Source organism: Mchenga conophoros, linkage group LG23 (assembly GCF_057382185.1).
Source record: "Mchenga conophoros isolate Kocher_MC1m ecotype Shallow Benthic linkage group LG23, M_conophoros_male_GT1.1, whole genome shotgun sequence".
NCBI lineage: Eukaryota > Metazoa > Chordata > Actinopteri > Cichliformes > Cichlidae > Mchenga > Mchenga conophoros.
In genome coordinates, this window is record NC_140547.1 from 41036566 (window position 1) to 41049654 (window position 13089).

Here is a 13089-nt window from a genome sequence, read left to right on the forward strand (position 1 = left end):
CAGCATAAGAGAACAATTTTTTGGCCTTGGTAGTGACCATCCGAACACTGTTGTAGGATAGCAACAAGTCTAGACCTCCTGGCCATGCTAAGTTGCACCATGCTAGCTGCACCTACAATCTGAAAAGAGGACTGTGTGACGGTACCTCAACTACAATGAAATTTTATCTGATACCCTGAATTTTTCACATGCATTCTTTGAGATAAGAGGCAATGAAGAGGATGTCGTAAAAATGTTTCACTTGTGCCCTGCAATGTATTGAGTCTTTCAAAACAAAAATCCAGACAATTTTAGACAAGAGGGAGTGCTAGATGATTATACACAAACTCTATTGGGATTTCTTGTTTCTGGTGTCTGATGTCCAGATGCCAAAGTGTGACTATTCAGCACATCCACACTTATACTTACAGCAGGTTGATGCTCCATGGCTGTCACATTTTAAAGAGTTCTGATGGTCTCTTTTAAGACTAATATATTTCACTTTCAGGCTGTTGAGCAGACATTAATGTAATGTTATCTGTATTTTGAAATGTGTTCTCACTGGTCACTGTCCTGTTCACCCAAAACACCTTCCTATTCAGTTTAAACGGCTTCCTTTTCACCTGAAACAGCTTGGTTTTCAGTAGTGAGAACCTTTCAGAGTTTTTATTAGGTGTAACCCACATATTCAACTCTACTCAACCCCAAAATACATTTCCTAGACAAACTTGGTACCACTATAGGGGAAATTGGGGCTTTTCAGTGGTATAAGATTTAATGCCAAGAAGCATCATTACAACTTAGAGATAATAGACAAATTTCCTTACTTTTTTGTAGGCTGACACGCACTCATCCAAATCTTTTAATAAGTAGTGCTGAAATTTTGTACTTGTCAAGTTTTATTAACTTGACAAGTCCAAGGCCTATTAACTTTTCTTAACTTGCCTTAGTTATCCTGACTCTTGCTAGCATAAAAAATGATTTATTACACAAAATTCACTGGACTGAACAATTATCAGAGTCCCAGATATGTAGATTTCCACAAGTTTGACCAATTTGCCAAGGTCTGGAGGAAGTCCCAAACCATCACCCTCAGGAAATTCGTTAGGTCTGCCCAGGGACCACTAAGGCTCAAACCTGCCATGAATTGGAAATTGCTGGAACACTAGCAGCACTGTCCACAGTGTTTTGCAACATTATTGACTGAGAGGGTGCCAATAAAGAAAGAAGCTCCTGCTCCAAATCAACACCTTTGAGCTCAGCTGCAATTTCCAGTTTACCAGATGGACAAGCCAAATACCTTCTGGAGAAAAGCTTTATGGTCAGACCAGTCAAAGATTGAGCTGTTTTGACACATTTACAAGAGGTATGTTTTGGGGTAGTAAAGGTGAGGCTTTCAAACATAAGAACACTGTCCCAGGTGTCAAGCATGGTGGTGGTAGCATCATGCTTTGTGGGAGTTTTGCTCCCAGTGGTACTGTTACATTTGTAAGTGGACAGAATAATGAAGAAGGAGAACTACTACCAAATTCTTGAAGGCAGAATTATGCCAGGAACTTGTAGATGGCTACCAAAAGATTTTGGTTAGATGCTTTTGGAAGCTTTTGCTTAGGGACAATCAAATATTAGTGGTGGGGTTTTCTGTATATATTTGATTTATTTATATAAAGACATGGCTGTACAATCATTACACACTGGAAAAAGAACAGTTCAAAGAAATCATTAAAAGCTTAAAATTACACTGGTGGCCATGATGAGTGTATATAAACCTCTGACCAGAATTAACAATGTCTTTACACGGACTTTTGAAAAAGAAGGTTTTCACAGGAATCTGATTTGTGAAAAACTAAGCTTATCCCACAGTAACTCAGAGGCTAAGAAGCAGCCAAGTGTTGCCATAATTATCTTGTTGGTGGAAAGGCTGCCAGGAAAAGAAAATGTCAGGTTTGTAAAGTTTCATCTGAACAAGTTACAACTCTCTGGAACAATATCCTTTAAACAGAAGAGACCAAAGTGGAGATGTCTGACCATAATCCATCCATCCATCCAGCTTCATCCGCTTTATCCGAGGCCGGGTCGCGGGGGCAGCAGCCTAAGCAGAGAGGCCCAGACCTCCCTCTCCTGAGCCACCTCCTCCAGCTTATCCGGGGGAACACCAAGGCGTTCCCAGGCCAGCCGAGAGATGTAATCTCTCCAGCGTGTCCTGGGTCTGCCCCGGGGCCTCCTCCTGGTGGGACATGCCCGGAACACCACACCCAGGACACCCACGAAGGACACGGTCGAATGCCTTCTCCAAGTCCACAAAACACATGTAGACTGGTTGGGCAAACTCCCATGCACCCTCAAGTATCCTTGAGAGGATAAAGAGCTGGTCCAGTGTTCCGCAACCAGGACGAAAACTGCATTGTTCCTCCTGTATCCGAGGTTTGACTAGCGGACGAAGTCTCCTTTCCAGCACCCTGGCATAGACCTTTCCAGGGAGGCTGAGGAGTGTGATCCCCCTGTAGTTGGAACACACCCTCCGGTCTGCCTTCTTAAAGATGGGGACCACCACCCAGGTCTGCCAGTCCACGGGTACTGCCCCTGATCTCCACGCAACATTGTAGAGGCATGCCAACCAGGACAGCCCTACAACGTCCAGAGCCTTCAGGAACTCGGGGCGGACCTCATCAACACCAGGGGCTCTGCCACCAAGGAGTTGTTTAACTGCCTCAGTGACCTCGCCCCCGGAAATTGGCGGGTCATTCCCCTCATCCCCAGACTCTGCTTCCTCCTCGGAAGATGTGTCAGTGGGATTAAGGAGGTCCTCGAAGTATTCCTTCTACCGCCCGACAATTTTCTCAGTCGACGTCAGCAGCGCTCCGCCAGCACTGTACACAGTGCAGTTAGAGCACCGCTTTCCCCTCCTGAGACGCCTGACGGTTTGCCAGAATCTCTTCGAGGCAGTCTAAAAGTCTTTTTCCATGGCCTCTCCGAACTCCTCCCACACCCGAGTTTTTGCTTCAGCCACTGCCCGAGCCACATTCCGCTTGGCCTGTCGATACCTGTCGGCTGCCTCCGGAGTCCCACAGGCTAACCAAGCCCGATAGGACTCCTTCTTCAGCCTGGTGGCTCCCTTCACCTCTGGTGTCCACCATTTGGTTCGGGGATTACTACCACGGCAGGCACCAACCACCTTGCGGCCGAAGCTCAATGCAGCAGCTTCGGCAATGGAGACGCTGAACATGGTCCATTTGGACTCAATGTCCCCAGTCTCCCTCGGAATGCTGTTGAAGCTCTGCCGGAGGTGTGCGTTGAAGATCTCGCGGACTGGGGCCTCTGCTAGACGTTCCCAGCACACCCTCACTACGCATTTAGGTGCACTGGGTCTGTCCAGCGTCCTCCCCCACCATCTGATCCAACTCACCACCAGGTGGTGATCAGTTGACAGCTCAGCCCCTCTCTTTACCCGAGTGTCCAGAACATATGGTCGCAGGTCTGGTGGTACGATTACAAAATCGATCATCGACCTGCGGCCTAGAGCGTCCTGGTGCCACGTGCACTTATGGACACTCTTATGTTCGAACAAGGTGTTCATTATGGCCAAACTGTGATTTGCACAGAAGTCCAATAACAAAACACCGCTCAGGTTCAGATCAGGGAGGCCGTTCCTCCTAATCACGCCCCTCCAGGTCTCGCTGTCGTTACCCACGTGAGCATTGAAGTCTCCCAGCAGGACAACAGAGCACCTTCCAGCATTCCAACATTCCATGTCCCTATTGCCAGTCTTGGCAGCCAGGGATCAGTCCGCAAGGGCCTCCGCTCCTGGCCGCCACCCGGCACACAATGCACCCGACCCCTATGGCGCCTCCTGCGGGTGGTGGGCCTGCGGGACGATGGGCCCATGTCTCCTCTTCGGGCTGTGCCCGGTCGGGCCCAATGAACTAAGGCCCGGCCACCAGACGCTCGCCCTCGGGCACCCTCCCCGGGCCTGGCTCCAGCACCCGGCCCCGGTAATCCTATCCCAGGCAGGGTAAACTGTTCCCTCGATGTTCTCTTCATAAGGGTCTTCTGAATCGCTCTTTGTCTGGTCCCTCACCCAGGACCAATTTGCCATGGGAGACCCTACCAGTGGGCTAAAGCCCCCAGACAACATAGCCCCTGGGATCCCTGGGACACACAAACTCCTCCACCACAATAAGGTAGTGATTCACGGAGAGGGTCTGACCATAATGCACAACAAAATGTTTTACAGAAACCAGTCAAGCCAAATCACCCCAAACACCTCATACCAACTGTCAAGTACTGTGGTGTAGGGGTAATGATTGGGACTTTGCTTTGCAGCCGCAGGACCTTGGTGTTTTTCAGTCACTGAGTTAAACATGAACTCTTCTGTATATCAAAGTATTCTAGATCTGTCCAACAGCTGAAGTTTGGCTTAAAGCTGGGTCATTCAACAGTGATCCCATGCATTGCAGCAAATCTACCACAGAATGGCTGAAAACAGAGAACAGTCAAGGTTTTTACAGTGTTAAAGTGAAAGTACAGACCTCAACACAAATGCCTGCAAACATAAATGAAATAAAGCAATGCTGTACATAGCAGTGGACCAAAATTCCTCTGCAATAATGTGAGAGACAGATAAAGTCAAACAGAGTGACGTGAAAACTTTCATGAATGTCTATTGTCATTTCCAAGGGAAATAAGGCTTTGATACCAACTTCTGCAAGCCAGTAAAAACTGAGGTTATCATCATGCAGTCAAAAAGTTTAACACATGTTTGCATGATCAACACATCTCACACCACATATGTAGAATTTCTGACTTAATAGTTTCATTAAACTAGTTAAGCCGACTACAATAACAGCAAGGTATGTTGCAAACACAGTACAGAGGTGATATATGCTACCTGATTAAGTCAATTGTTAAGAATGCAGAGCTTTGACATACCCTTTAATCATAAGATAATAGATCTTTTCACAACCAATGTTTCAGCCCTGCAGCAGATTCGTCTTTAACACAAGTTTCCACAAAGGTAATGTCACAGGCTTGCCAAGCAGACACATCAAATCTGATTTCGTTTCACTTTTCTTTCTCATGAGAGGAAAGAAATTTGCTTTTTAAGCAAGTGAAGCCTTAAAGAGGCTTTGTGAAGTCACGAATACCCTTAAACTCTATAGCGGAGAGGTTATAAAGGAATTTCGGAGTTAGCCAAGAGCTTATCCAGCTTATCCTCTTTATAAAATTCTACCGTCTTCACGTGTAAACTGTATGCAGACTTTATAAAAGAAATGTCTTATTTAAATTAACCATGCTGCAAGCACGTCTGCAGAAACGTGAATTACATTAGATGCAAATTGTTTAGTCACAAATCATATGAGAAAATGAACACATGCACTAAAGGTGTTTCTTTCAAAATAAAAGTCTTCTTACAGAGGATAAAGACATCCATTATTTGACGGCACTGGATACAGGTTACACATTAAAAATCTGTGCACTGGCTGGATGCAGGTTTCTCTAGAGTAGCTGTTTTAAGATGGCTATAAAATTCCTTCTTTTCAATACATTTCTACCATATTTGGGTTTAATGAAAATCCTTCAAGAATGTAATTATGTAATTAATTATTTCTATTGTCCACTTTCTAGATCAAGAGTTTATCTTAAGATAGAGAAACTGAATGGTTTGTTTTTCTTTTTTAAAGTGTATTTGTTTTAACTGAAAAGCCTTCAGTAGCCCCTTTAATTCTAGACACCTGTAGCTGAACAATATTATTTTAACAATGTCAGACAATTCTAGTTATTACACAGTTTGAACCCCCGTCCCCTCTATATTATTATTAAATGTTGTTCTTTCCAAAAAAAGCATGCAGTTATTTCATTTTACAAAAGACAACAAAAAGGCGGACAAACCCAAGTTTGGGGTAGATTTATAACACCTAGAGAAAATCCCCTGAGGTGGAGTTAGCTATGTGTTTATGCAACACCTCCCTATATAATTCTGCCCAATGTTCAGTTTACGCATTCAGCTGCGGACGCTTATATCATTAAGCTGTAAACAGAATCCATTCACCAGGTGAGTATTTTACATTTAAGTAATTTTACTTTAGAATGAACCTTAGAATACCATAAGAATTTAATTCTGAACACTAATTACTGCATATGCATTTAAACATTGGAAACCCTCCTAAAGGTGATGCTGTAAAAAGTATCTAAATATCAATAAAAAAAAACGCTGTGTTTCATTTTTTTTTCATTTTTGTAGTTTTCTCTCTCTCTGTGTGATAGATAGACTGGTGGTCCGTGCAGAGTGTACCCTGTTTCCCTCCCTCTGACAGCTCAGATAGGCTCCAGTTAGAAAAGCCGTTAAAAAAAATGGAGGGATACGTGGTTCCAGATCATATTAGAGGAATGAAGTTTGCATTATTAGAAACAATATCTCTTCAGGTTTTTAATGCTGTGGTTGAACACAGGATGAAGAAGAAGCTCATCATTGATGTGGACACTGGGGTGGATGACGCTATGGCCATCATGGTGGCCCTCGCCAACCCTGATGTGGAGATTTTGGGGATCACCTGCTGCCATGGCAATACACCCCTGGAGAACGTCCTCAAGAACACGCTGCGTGTCCTGAAAGTCTGCAATAGGCTGGATGTAAGTTTTGAGCAGAGTGTGGGAGAGTCTTATACATGGATATGGTGACAGATCTGACTGCATGGTTGCATGCTGGATGACCTGCTATTAAATGCAACCTACAATACAGATTCCAGTGTATCGTGGCTGCTCAAAGCCTCTGCTGGCCCGCAAACAGCATGCGGGTGATTACCACGGGAAAGACGGGCTGGGGGATGTCCCGGATCCAGATGCTCCAGGCTTGGATCTGCTGCAGAAGAAGAAAGCTGTGCAGGCCATGATCAAGCTTGTGAAAGACAATGCTGGAGAGGTGAGTGCTTTGTTAAACATGTTGCTAATGTACTGTAAATAAAATTTAAGAGCAAAATTTTTCTGTGTATGCATGTGTTCTATGCATACCAGAATTATTATAGTTTTTGGATTCTCTTTATTTATTTTAATTTTTGTTTTTAATTCAGTTTAGTTCGGCTTAGTTTCTAGAGCGGATTTGCTCATTTCAGTTCAGTTGTTATTAAGTTTTATGTATCTAAAACACAACTCAATGACAACATTGTTTCACTACATGTGCCTTGAATTTGGGATTTTCTTGAAATGGTTTATTTATTTTAAAAAAAAGGTAAACATAAAGGTTTACTCTATGTAAATGATCTATTGAATTTCACTAAAAAAGTAAATTTCTAGATAAAAAACCTTTATTTGTAGGGGTTTTGTTCATCCCAAAGCTATGTTATGAATAACAAGAGCACTCCAGTCATCAACACAAATTAGTCTTCTGCCTTCAGGTGATCCTCGTAGCCACTGCCCCCCTCACTAATTTGGCTGTCGCAGTGCAGTTGGACCCTTCCTTGCCAAAAAAGCTGAAGGCGCTCTACATCATGGGGGGAAACACTGAATGTAGGCTTTTATTTACTCTGATGTACTTATTCTCTGATTTATGATTTTTTTTTCTATATTAATAATAACAAGAATTGCATTAATAATGTCTGTGTGCAGCCAGAGGTAACACCACAGTGTGTGGAGAGTTTAACTTTGTAGCCGACCCAGAGGCGGCTTACATCGTGTTGGACCGCTACACCTGCCCAACCTACATGGCTACATGGGAGTTCACCTGCAGGAACAGCCTTCCGTGGGTAAGGAAACAGACAAGTTGTACAGCAAGCTGTATGGCTTTACACTAACTGAAATTACATTTAGAATAATATTTGAATATTTGTAATAATGCTGTTTTTGGCTTGACTGATAATTTCACAGTGATTTAAATTTGCACCCTCAATTTTTCCTCCTGTAGTCTTTCTGTGACACCTGGCTTGCCGAATCTACACAGAAAGCAGACTTCATGAAAAAGATTTCAAGTCTTTCAAGGATGGTAAGAGTGTGCAAATGATATTATTACAATAATTAGAATCCCATCCCCAGAAAGTGTGACAAATTTATATCTTAATACATTTTTGCAAGAAAATATGTTGCAAGAAGCACTGGATCCCCAGGTGCTGCGAATGATGAGGAATTTCTGTTAAACAATTTTGAAGTTTTTTCACCTTTATTAGATAGGCCATGGGAAAAATGAGACAGAACAGCAGAAAGAGAGTGGGGGAAGACAGGCCAAGAGAGCCTCGGATCAAACTAAACCTCAGACTGGTATCGTGTCATGTGTTCACCAGCTCAGCCCAGTGAGCTAAACTGCCACTCCTCCCAGATTAACTTGTCTAAGCAGGATCTTAGTGCTGTGACACAATAATGCCAGGCTTCAACACACTGTGCTGCCAAAAGAATGTTATGACACTTACATACATGTCGTTACACATCCTTGTTCTTTAATTTATAATTTGCTGAAAGGGGGGAGAAGCATAATACATAAGAAACAAAAACTGTCGCACTGATAAAATGATTGAATGATTGCAGCTTTTCTCACAGGGAGTGGTGTAATTCTCACATCAGAAAGGTCACTCTCCTGATTCAGGTTGTGGGGCAGAAGCCTGAACAGAGAAGCATAGATTTTCCTACGATCACCACCAATGTTCCCTCTAATTTTTCACGTGTCTGAGCGAACACACAAACCTCCTGAGCGTCCCTTGGACCACTGTGAGCAACAGCAGACGTGTGCACTGTGGTCACGCCAGCATCGAATCCATCCAAATTACATGGTTTATTAAAATAATCAAATTACAGCATTTACATTTATGTTAGACTACTTTTAATTAAGTGCTTTAACCCACTTACAATGAAAATTAAAAAAGAATCTTGTTCATGACTTGTGTAGCATGTTAACACTGTTGGAAGTAAAAAGAACTTGAACTCCAATTTTGAAAACACAACTTTCTATTTTATGATTTTTTTTTAAAGCTCTGACTTGTATTATGAGTATGAGTCTGTGGTCTGGGAGAGAGTCCTGTAACTCTCTGTCTGCAAAATACAGTATATAATGACCAACGTTGGGCAATTAATTATATAGTTACTTCTTCAAAATAGTTACTGGATTATGCAAACAACAAAGTTTTTTGCAGCTGTTTACCTAAAAATGCAGCCAGGGCGTTTTTTTTTAAATATACATTTCAAACTATTTACAGAACAATCAGCTGTTCTGCATCAAATCTGATGCCACACAAATTAGTGTGCCACTCCAAAAAATTATCTCTGTCCACTATGAGATAAACGAGAACAACAGCCTGATACCTGCAGGCCTGACAACAGGAGATGTATCACTCCTGTAACACCTGTAACATTCAGCAGTCGCCTCATTGTTCTGACACACACAACAAAACTACTGACTACACTACACACTAACTATACAAGATTTGCCCTAAACATCGCAAATCTCTCACATCTCAAAACACGTCACTCCTAAAACCTCCCCCCTTCCTAAACATCTGTTGCCATATAATTTTTTGATTGGTTGACATGGTACATTTTTCCACCAATAGGAAAGGGTGGTGGGTTTTTGGTTTTGTTTTTGCTCACAGGCTTTCCAGCGTTTTCCTTATAAAACACCGTTTCTTCCCGCAGTAAATATAAACAACGACAGTATTCAGGAAGAAAACCAAACATTACATATATTTTTTTATCATAACTCTGGTTTTACGTGGCCGATCAACACAATTTAAAAACTGGTATAAAGTCCACACTTTTTCCGTCAATTGTTCTGTCTGTCCTGCTCACATCTCCAATGGTTGTACACGTTGTCATTAACGTGGCTTCCCTCCACATCAGCCACGCCTCTTTGCTAGCTAAAGCACCGGTGTTGGCGCATAAGGACGCGCATAATGACGCAACCACAGGCTTATGGTTGACACGTATAAGCCTGTCAACCACGTTGATTAGCTGCGTATATACGAATGTGAATGGCATTATTGGCTGGACTATGGGATAAGGTGGCATCGTTCTAATCCCATACGGGAGCAGCCAGTCACTTACTGACTAACCCTGCAAAACAGAAATGTTAAAGTATTAATTTTAATTTCAATTCAGGTTAGATTTTTTTTCTGTGTGCAACACAGATTTTCTGTGCGCAGAGACTGTGCCAGCAGTGCGCAATTGCGCACGCACGCAGCTTAGAGGGAACATTGATCAACACCATAGGAAACCAAACTACCATTGTATACAGTGTGAGAAGAGCACAACTTACCCCTCTTGAGTTGTCTGATGGTTCGCTTTGAACCTGACCAAAATTCTCATTCAATTTTTATCTTCCATGCACTCCTGGCTGGTACAGCCTTCCACCCATCCAGGTCACACTGCTCTCCAAATAAGTGGTTAAATCCCCCAGCAGAGCAATTAAGTCCCTAGATGTAACACTCTTCAACCCAACCAGTGACTCCAAGAAATCTGGGTTACTCTACTGGCTTGTGGCACATAGCCAGATTGACGTGCCAGGACGTCCACTTCCAAATTCTAAACTGACATTTAAATGGTGTTAATAAGCTAACAAGACCAAAGGTTTTGCATTATACTCCCCAAGGTCTCTCAACTATACAAGGGTAACCACAGAGTGTGAAAAGAGGAGTCTACAGGTGTTGGTTGAAGCCCTCTAGTGGCAACTTTTTTTGTTTAGACCTAGGTCCTCCACTGGCTTACAGATAATCACCAGTGTTGGGTAAGTTACTTTAAATTAGTAACTTAGTTACATTACTAGTTCAAAAGTAACTCAGTTACTTCAAGTTACTCGTTACTTTCAAAGTAACTAGTTACTAGGGAAAGTAACTTTGGTTTTACTCAGAATTCTCTTGTTAATGTGTTGCTTCCGTAACTGGATACCCAGCAAGATTGTCAGTCCTCTAGCTTGCTTACTTGCCACAAGTGCACTGTGCCACGTACCAATAGAAAGGAAAAAATAATGTGCATATTTCCACGAGAGAAATCCCACGCCTGGACCGTCGTTGACCGCCGCCATGATTCTAGCCTACTAGGGACGGGTGGAAACTCTAATAATTAACCTTATGAACAAAATAAAGTTCAACATCAACATCATAGCACCCCCCAGCTGTATAGAAACTCCGTCATGCTAGCTAGTACCCAGTACAAAAAAGTCAGCATAACTAAAATAAACTCCACCTTAACTTGGTTTATATCTGACCCAGATAGACTGCAGGTCATAACTTCTTACCTGAAGGTCATTTCACCTGACACTCGGACCGGCGGCCACCTCGGGTCTCTGCTCCTCTTGCCTCCCCTTTCCCTCAACCACCTGCTGGCCTCCACCACTTGCTAATGTTACTGAATCTGTTGAAGCTCCACGATAGCCACCGCAAGAAGTAACGAATAACGACCCTATCTAAATCCCAGTAACGATTAACGCGTTCCTGATTTTGGCATAATAACTAGTTACCATGCTCGTTACCACAATAATAACGTAGTTACTGTAACGCGTTACTTAATAACGTGTTAGTCCCTACTAGGGATGGGTGTTGATAAGATTTTCACCATTCCGATTCCATTTTCAATTCTGTTTAACGATTCGATTCTTTATCGATTCTCTAATCGATTCTTATTTTTTAAAAAAGGAGAACACTAAGGTCGATTAGCTTAGAACTTTGTTTTATATCTTCTCTTTGAACAAGATAGAAATTTAGGAGTAACATGGCCTTACAAACCCAACAGTGAGATCTTAAGAGATCCACAGCCTATGGCTCTTCCATGGGGTGTCACAGGGTCCCCAGGAAAAAAAATTGTAAATGTAAAATAATAAAATAAATATTCTTCTGTAGCAATAACAAAGTATAACAAATTATTCTGTAGCAATTACACAAGAATTCCCAGTAATGTTCCTGCCTACAATTAAACACATTCACTTACCAAAAATCGGGGGCATCTGCTGTGGCAAATGGGTGCAAGCCTTTTACCACAAACTTAGTCACTGCTCGGTGACATTCGTCTATCCTGGCCTGAAAGGAGACGCTACCGGTAGACTGCAGTGAGAACTGCCAGCATCTGAGCCACCACAGTAATGGCAGGTTTTGTAATAAGGCAGATCGTGCTAACATAATATGCACTGGTAGTTGATTATTTACCTGCCGCATTAACGGGAGAGGACGTGGAAATGTTACCGCTGCTGCTGGGTTGAGATTCACGAGTCCGGAGCGGAATTAAAAACACGACATTCATTTAAGGTCATCGCGTGTTTTGTGAGCAAATGCTTTTGCATATTCGTAGTGTTTCCTCCCTTAAATGAAATTCTACTTTACAAGTATTGCAAGTTGCCCTGTTGTCATCCGTTCTCGTAAAGTATGACCAAACTTTTGAGCGTTTGAGCCGCTTAGGCGCCATGTTTTCTGCCAGGTAAATGACGCTCCGCAACGTGGTGACGTCATTCGGGGCGACTGGAATCGATAAGGGAATCGTTTGCAAAAATGGCAAACAATTCCAAGGAATTGAAACAGTTTGAACCGGTTCTCAACAAGAACCGGGTTTCGATACCCATCCCTAGTCCCTACACTGATAATCACAAAGTGTCTAAATACCTCTGATGTACTGATTTGACAGAAAGCCCAATCAGCTGACTATAAGAAGGAGATTACTGCAGGAACTGGTTTCAATTCCTGTGACGTCTATGCCTTAGCTGCTGCCATCGATGATACATTGATAACTGAGAGCGAAGAGGTAAGCAACTCCTGATTTTTATCAGGTTAAGTAAAATTTCAAGTATTGTTTAACAGTTTCTTGTGTTTCTCCTTCAGGTTGCGGTGGCAGTGGAGTTAGAGGGGACCTACACCCGAGGCATGATGGTGGTGGACTACATCCAGAAGCTGAAGAAAGACCATAAGGCCATCATCATGAAGAAAGTTGACTTGGAAAAGTTAAAGAAAATGTTGACCAATGCACTCAAATAGAATGTTTCTATGCATGCTGAATGCGTGAGTTTGGTTCATAACAAGAAATAAAAACTGATTTTTTTCTCTTTGAAAAAGAGCACACCAAGTTGCTGGTGCCTAAAAGCTGCTGGGAATTGATTTTCCAGGTCGCTCACTATAACCCCACGGTGAATAATGGTCCAGTTTTCATGGCTTA

The 13089-nt window shown here is 42.6% G+C and overlaps 1 protein-coding gene across 2 annotated transcripts; it reads left to right on the forward strand.

Moving 5' to 3' along the window:
• The first annotated feature begins 5963 nt into the window (after window positions 1-5963).
• On the forward strand, window positions 5964-12990 carry LOC146547849 (uncharacterized). Of its 2 annotated transcripts, XM_085265537.1 has the most exons (8): window positions 5964-6031; window positions 6429-6609; window positions 6719-6898; window positions 7371-7482; window positions 7582-7718; window positions 7877-7954; window positions 12565-12681; window positions 12759-12990. In XM_085265537.1, the coding sequence occupies exons 1-8, from the start codon at window positions 5964-5966 to the stop codon at window positions 12909-12911; spliced, it is 1026 nt and encodes a 341-aa protein (XP_085121663.1). In that variant the 3' UTR covers window positions 12912-12990. The 2 variants fall into 2 exon arrangements, with proteins under 2 accessions (XP_085121663.1, XP_085121664.1); XM_085265538.1 differs by lacking the exon at window positions 12565-12681 and having other exon boundaries at window positions 5966-6031.
• Window positions 12991-13089: the final 99 nt, after the last annotated feature.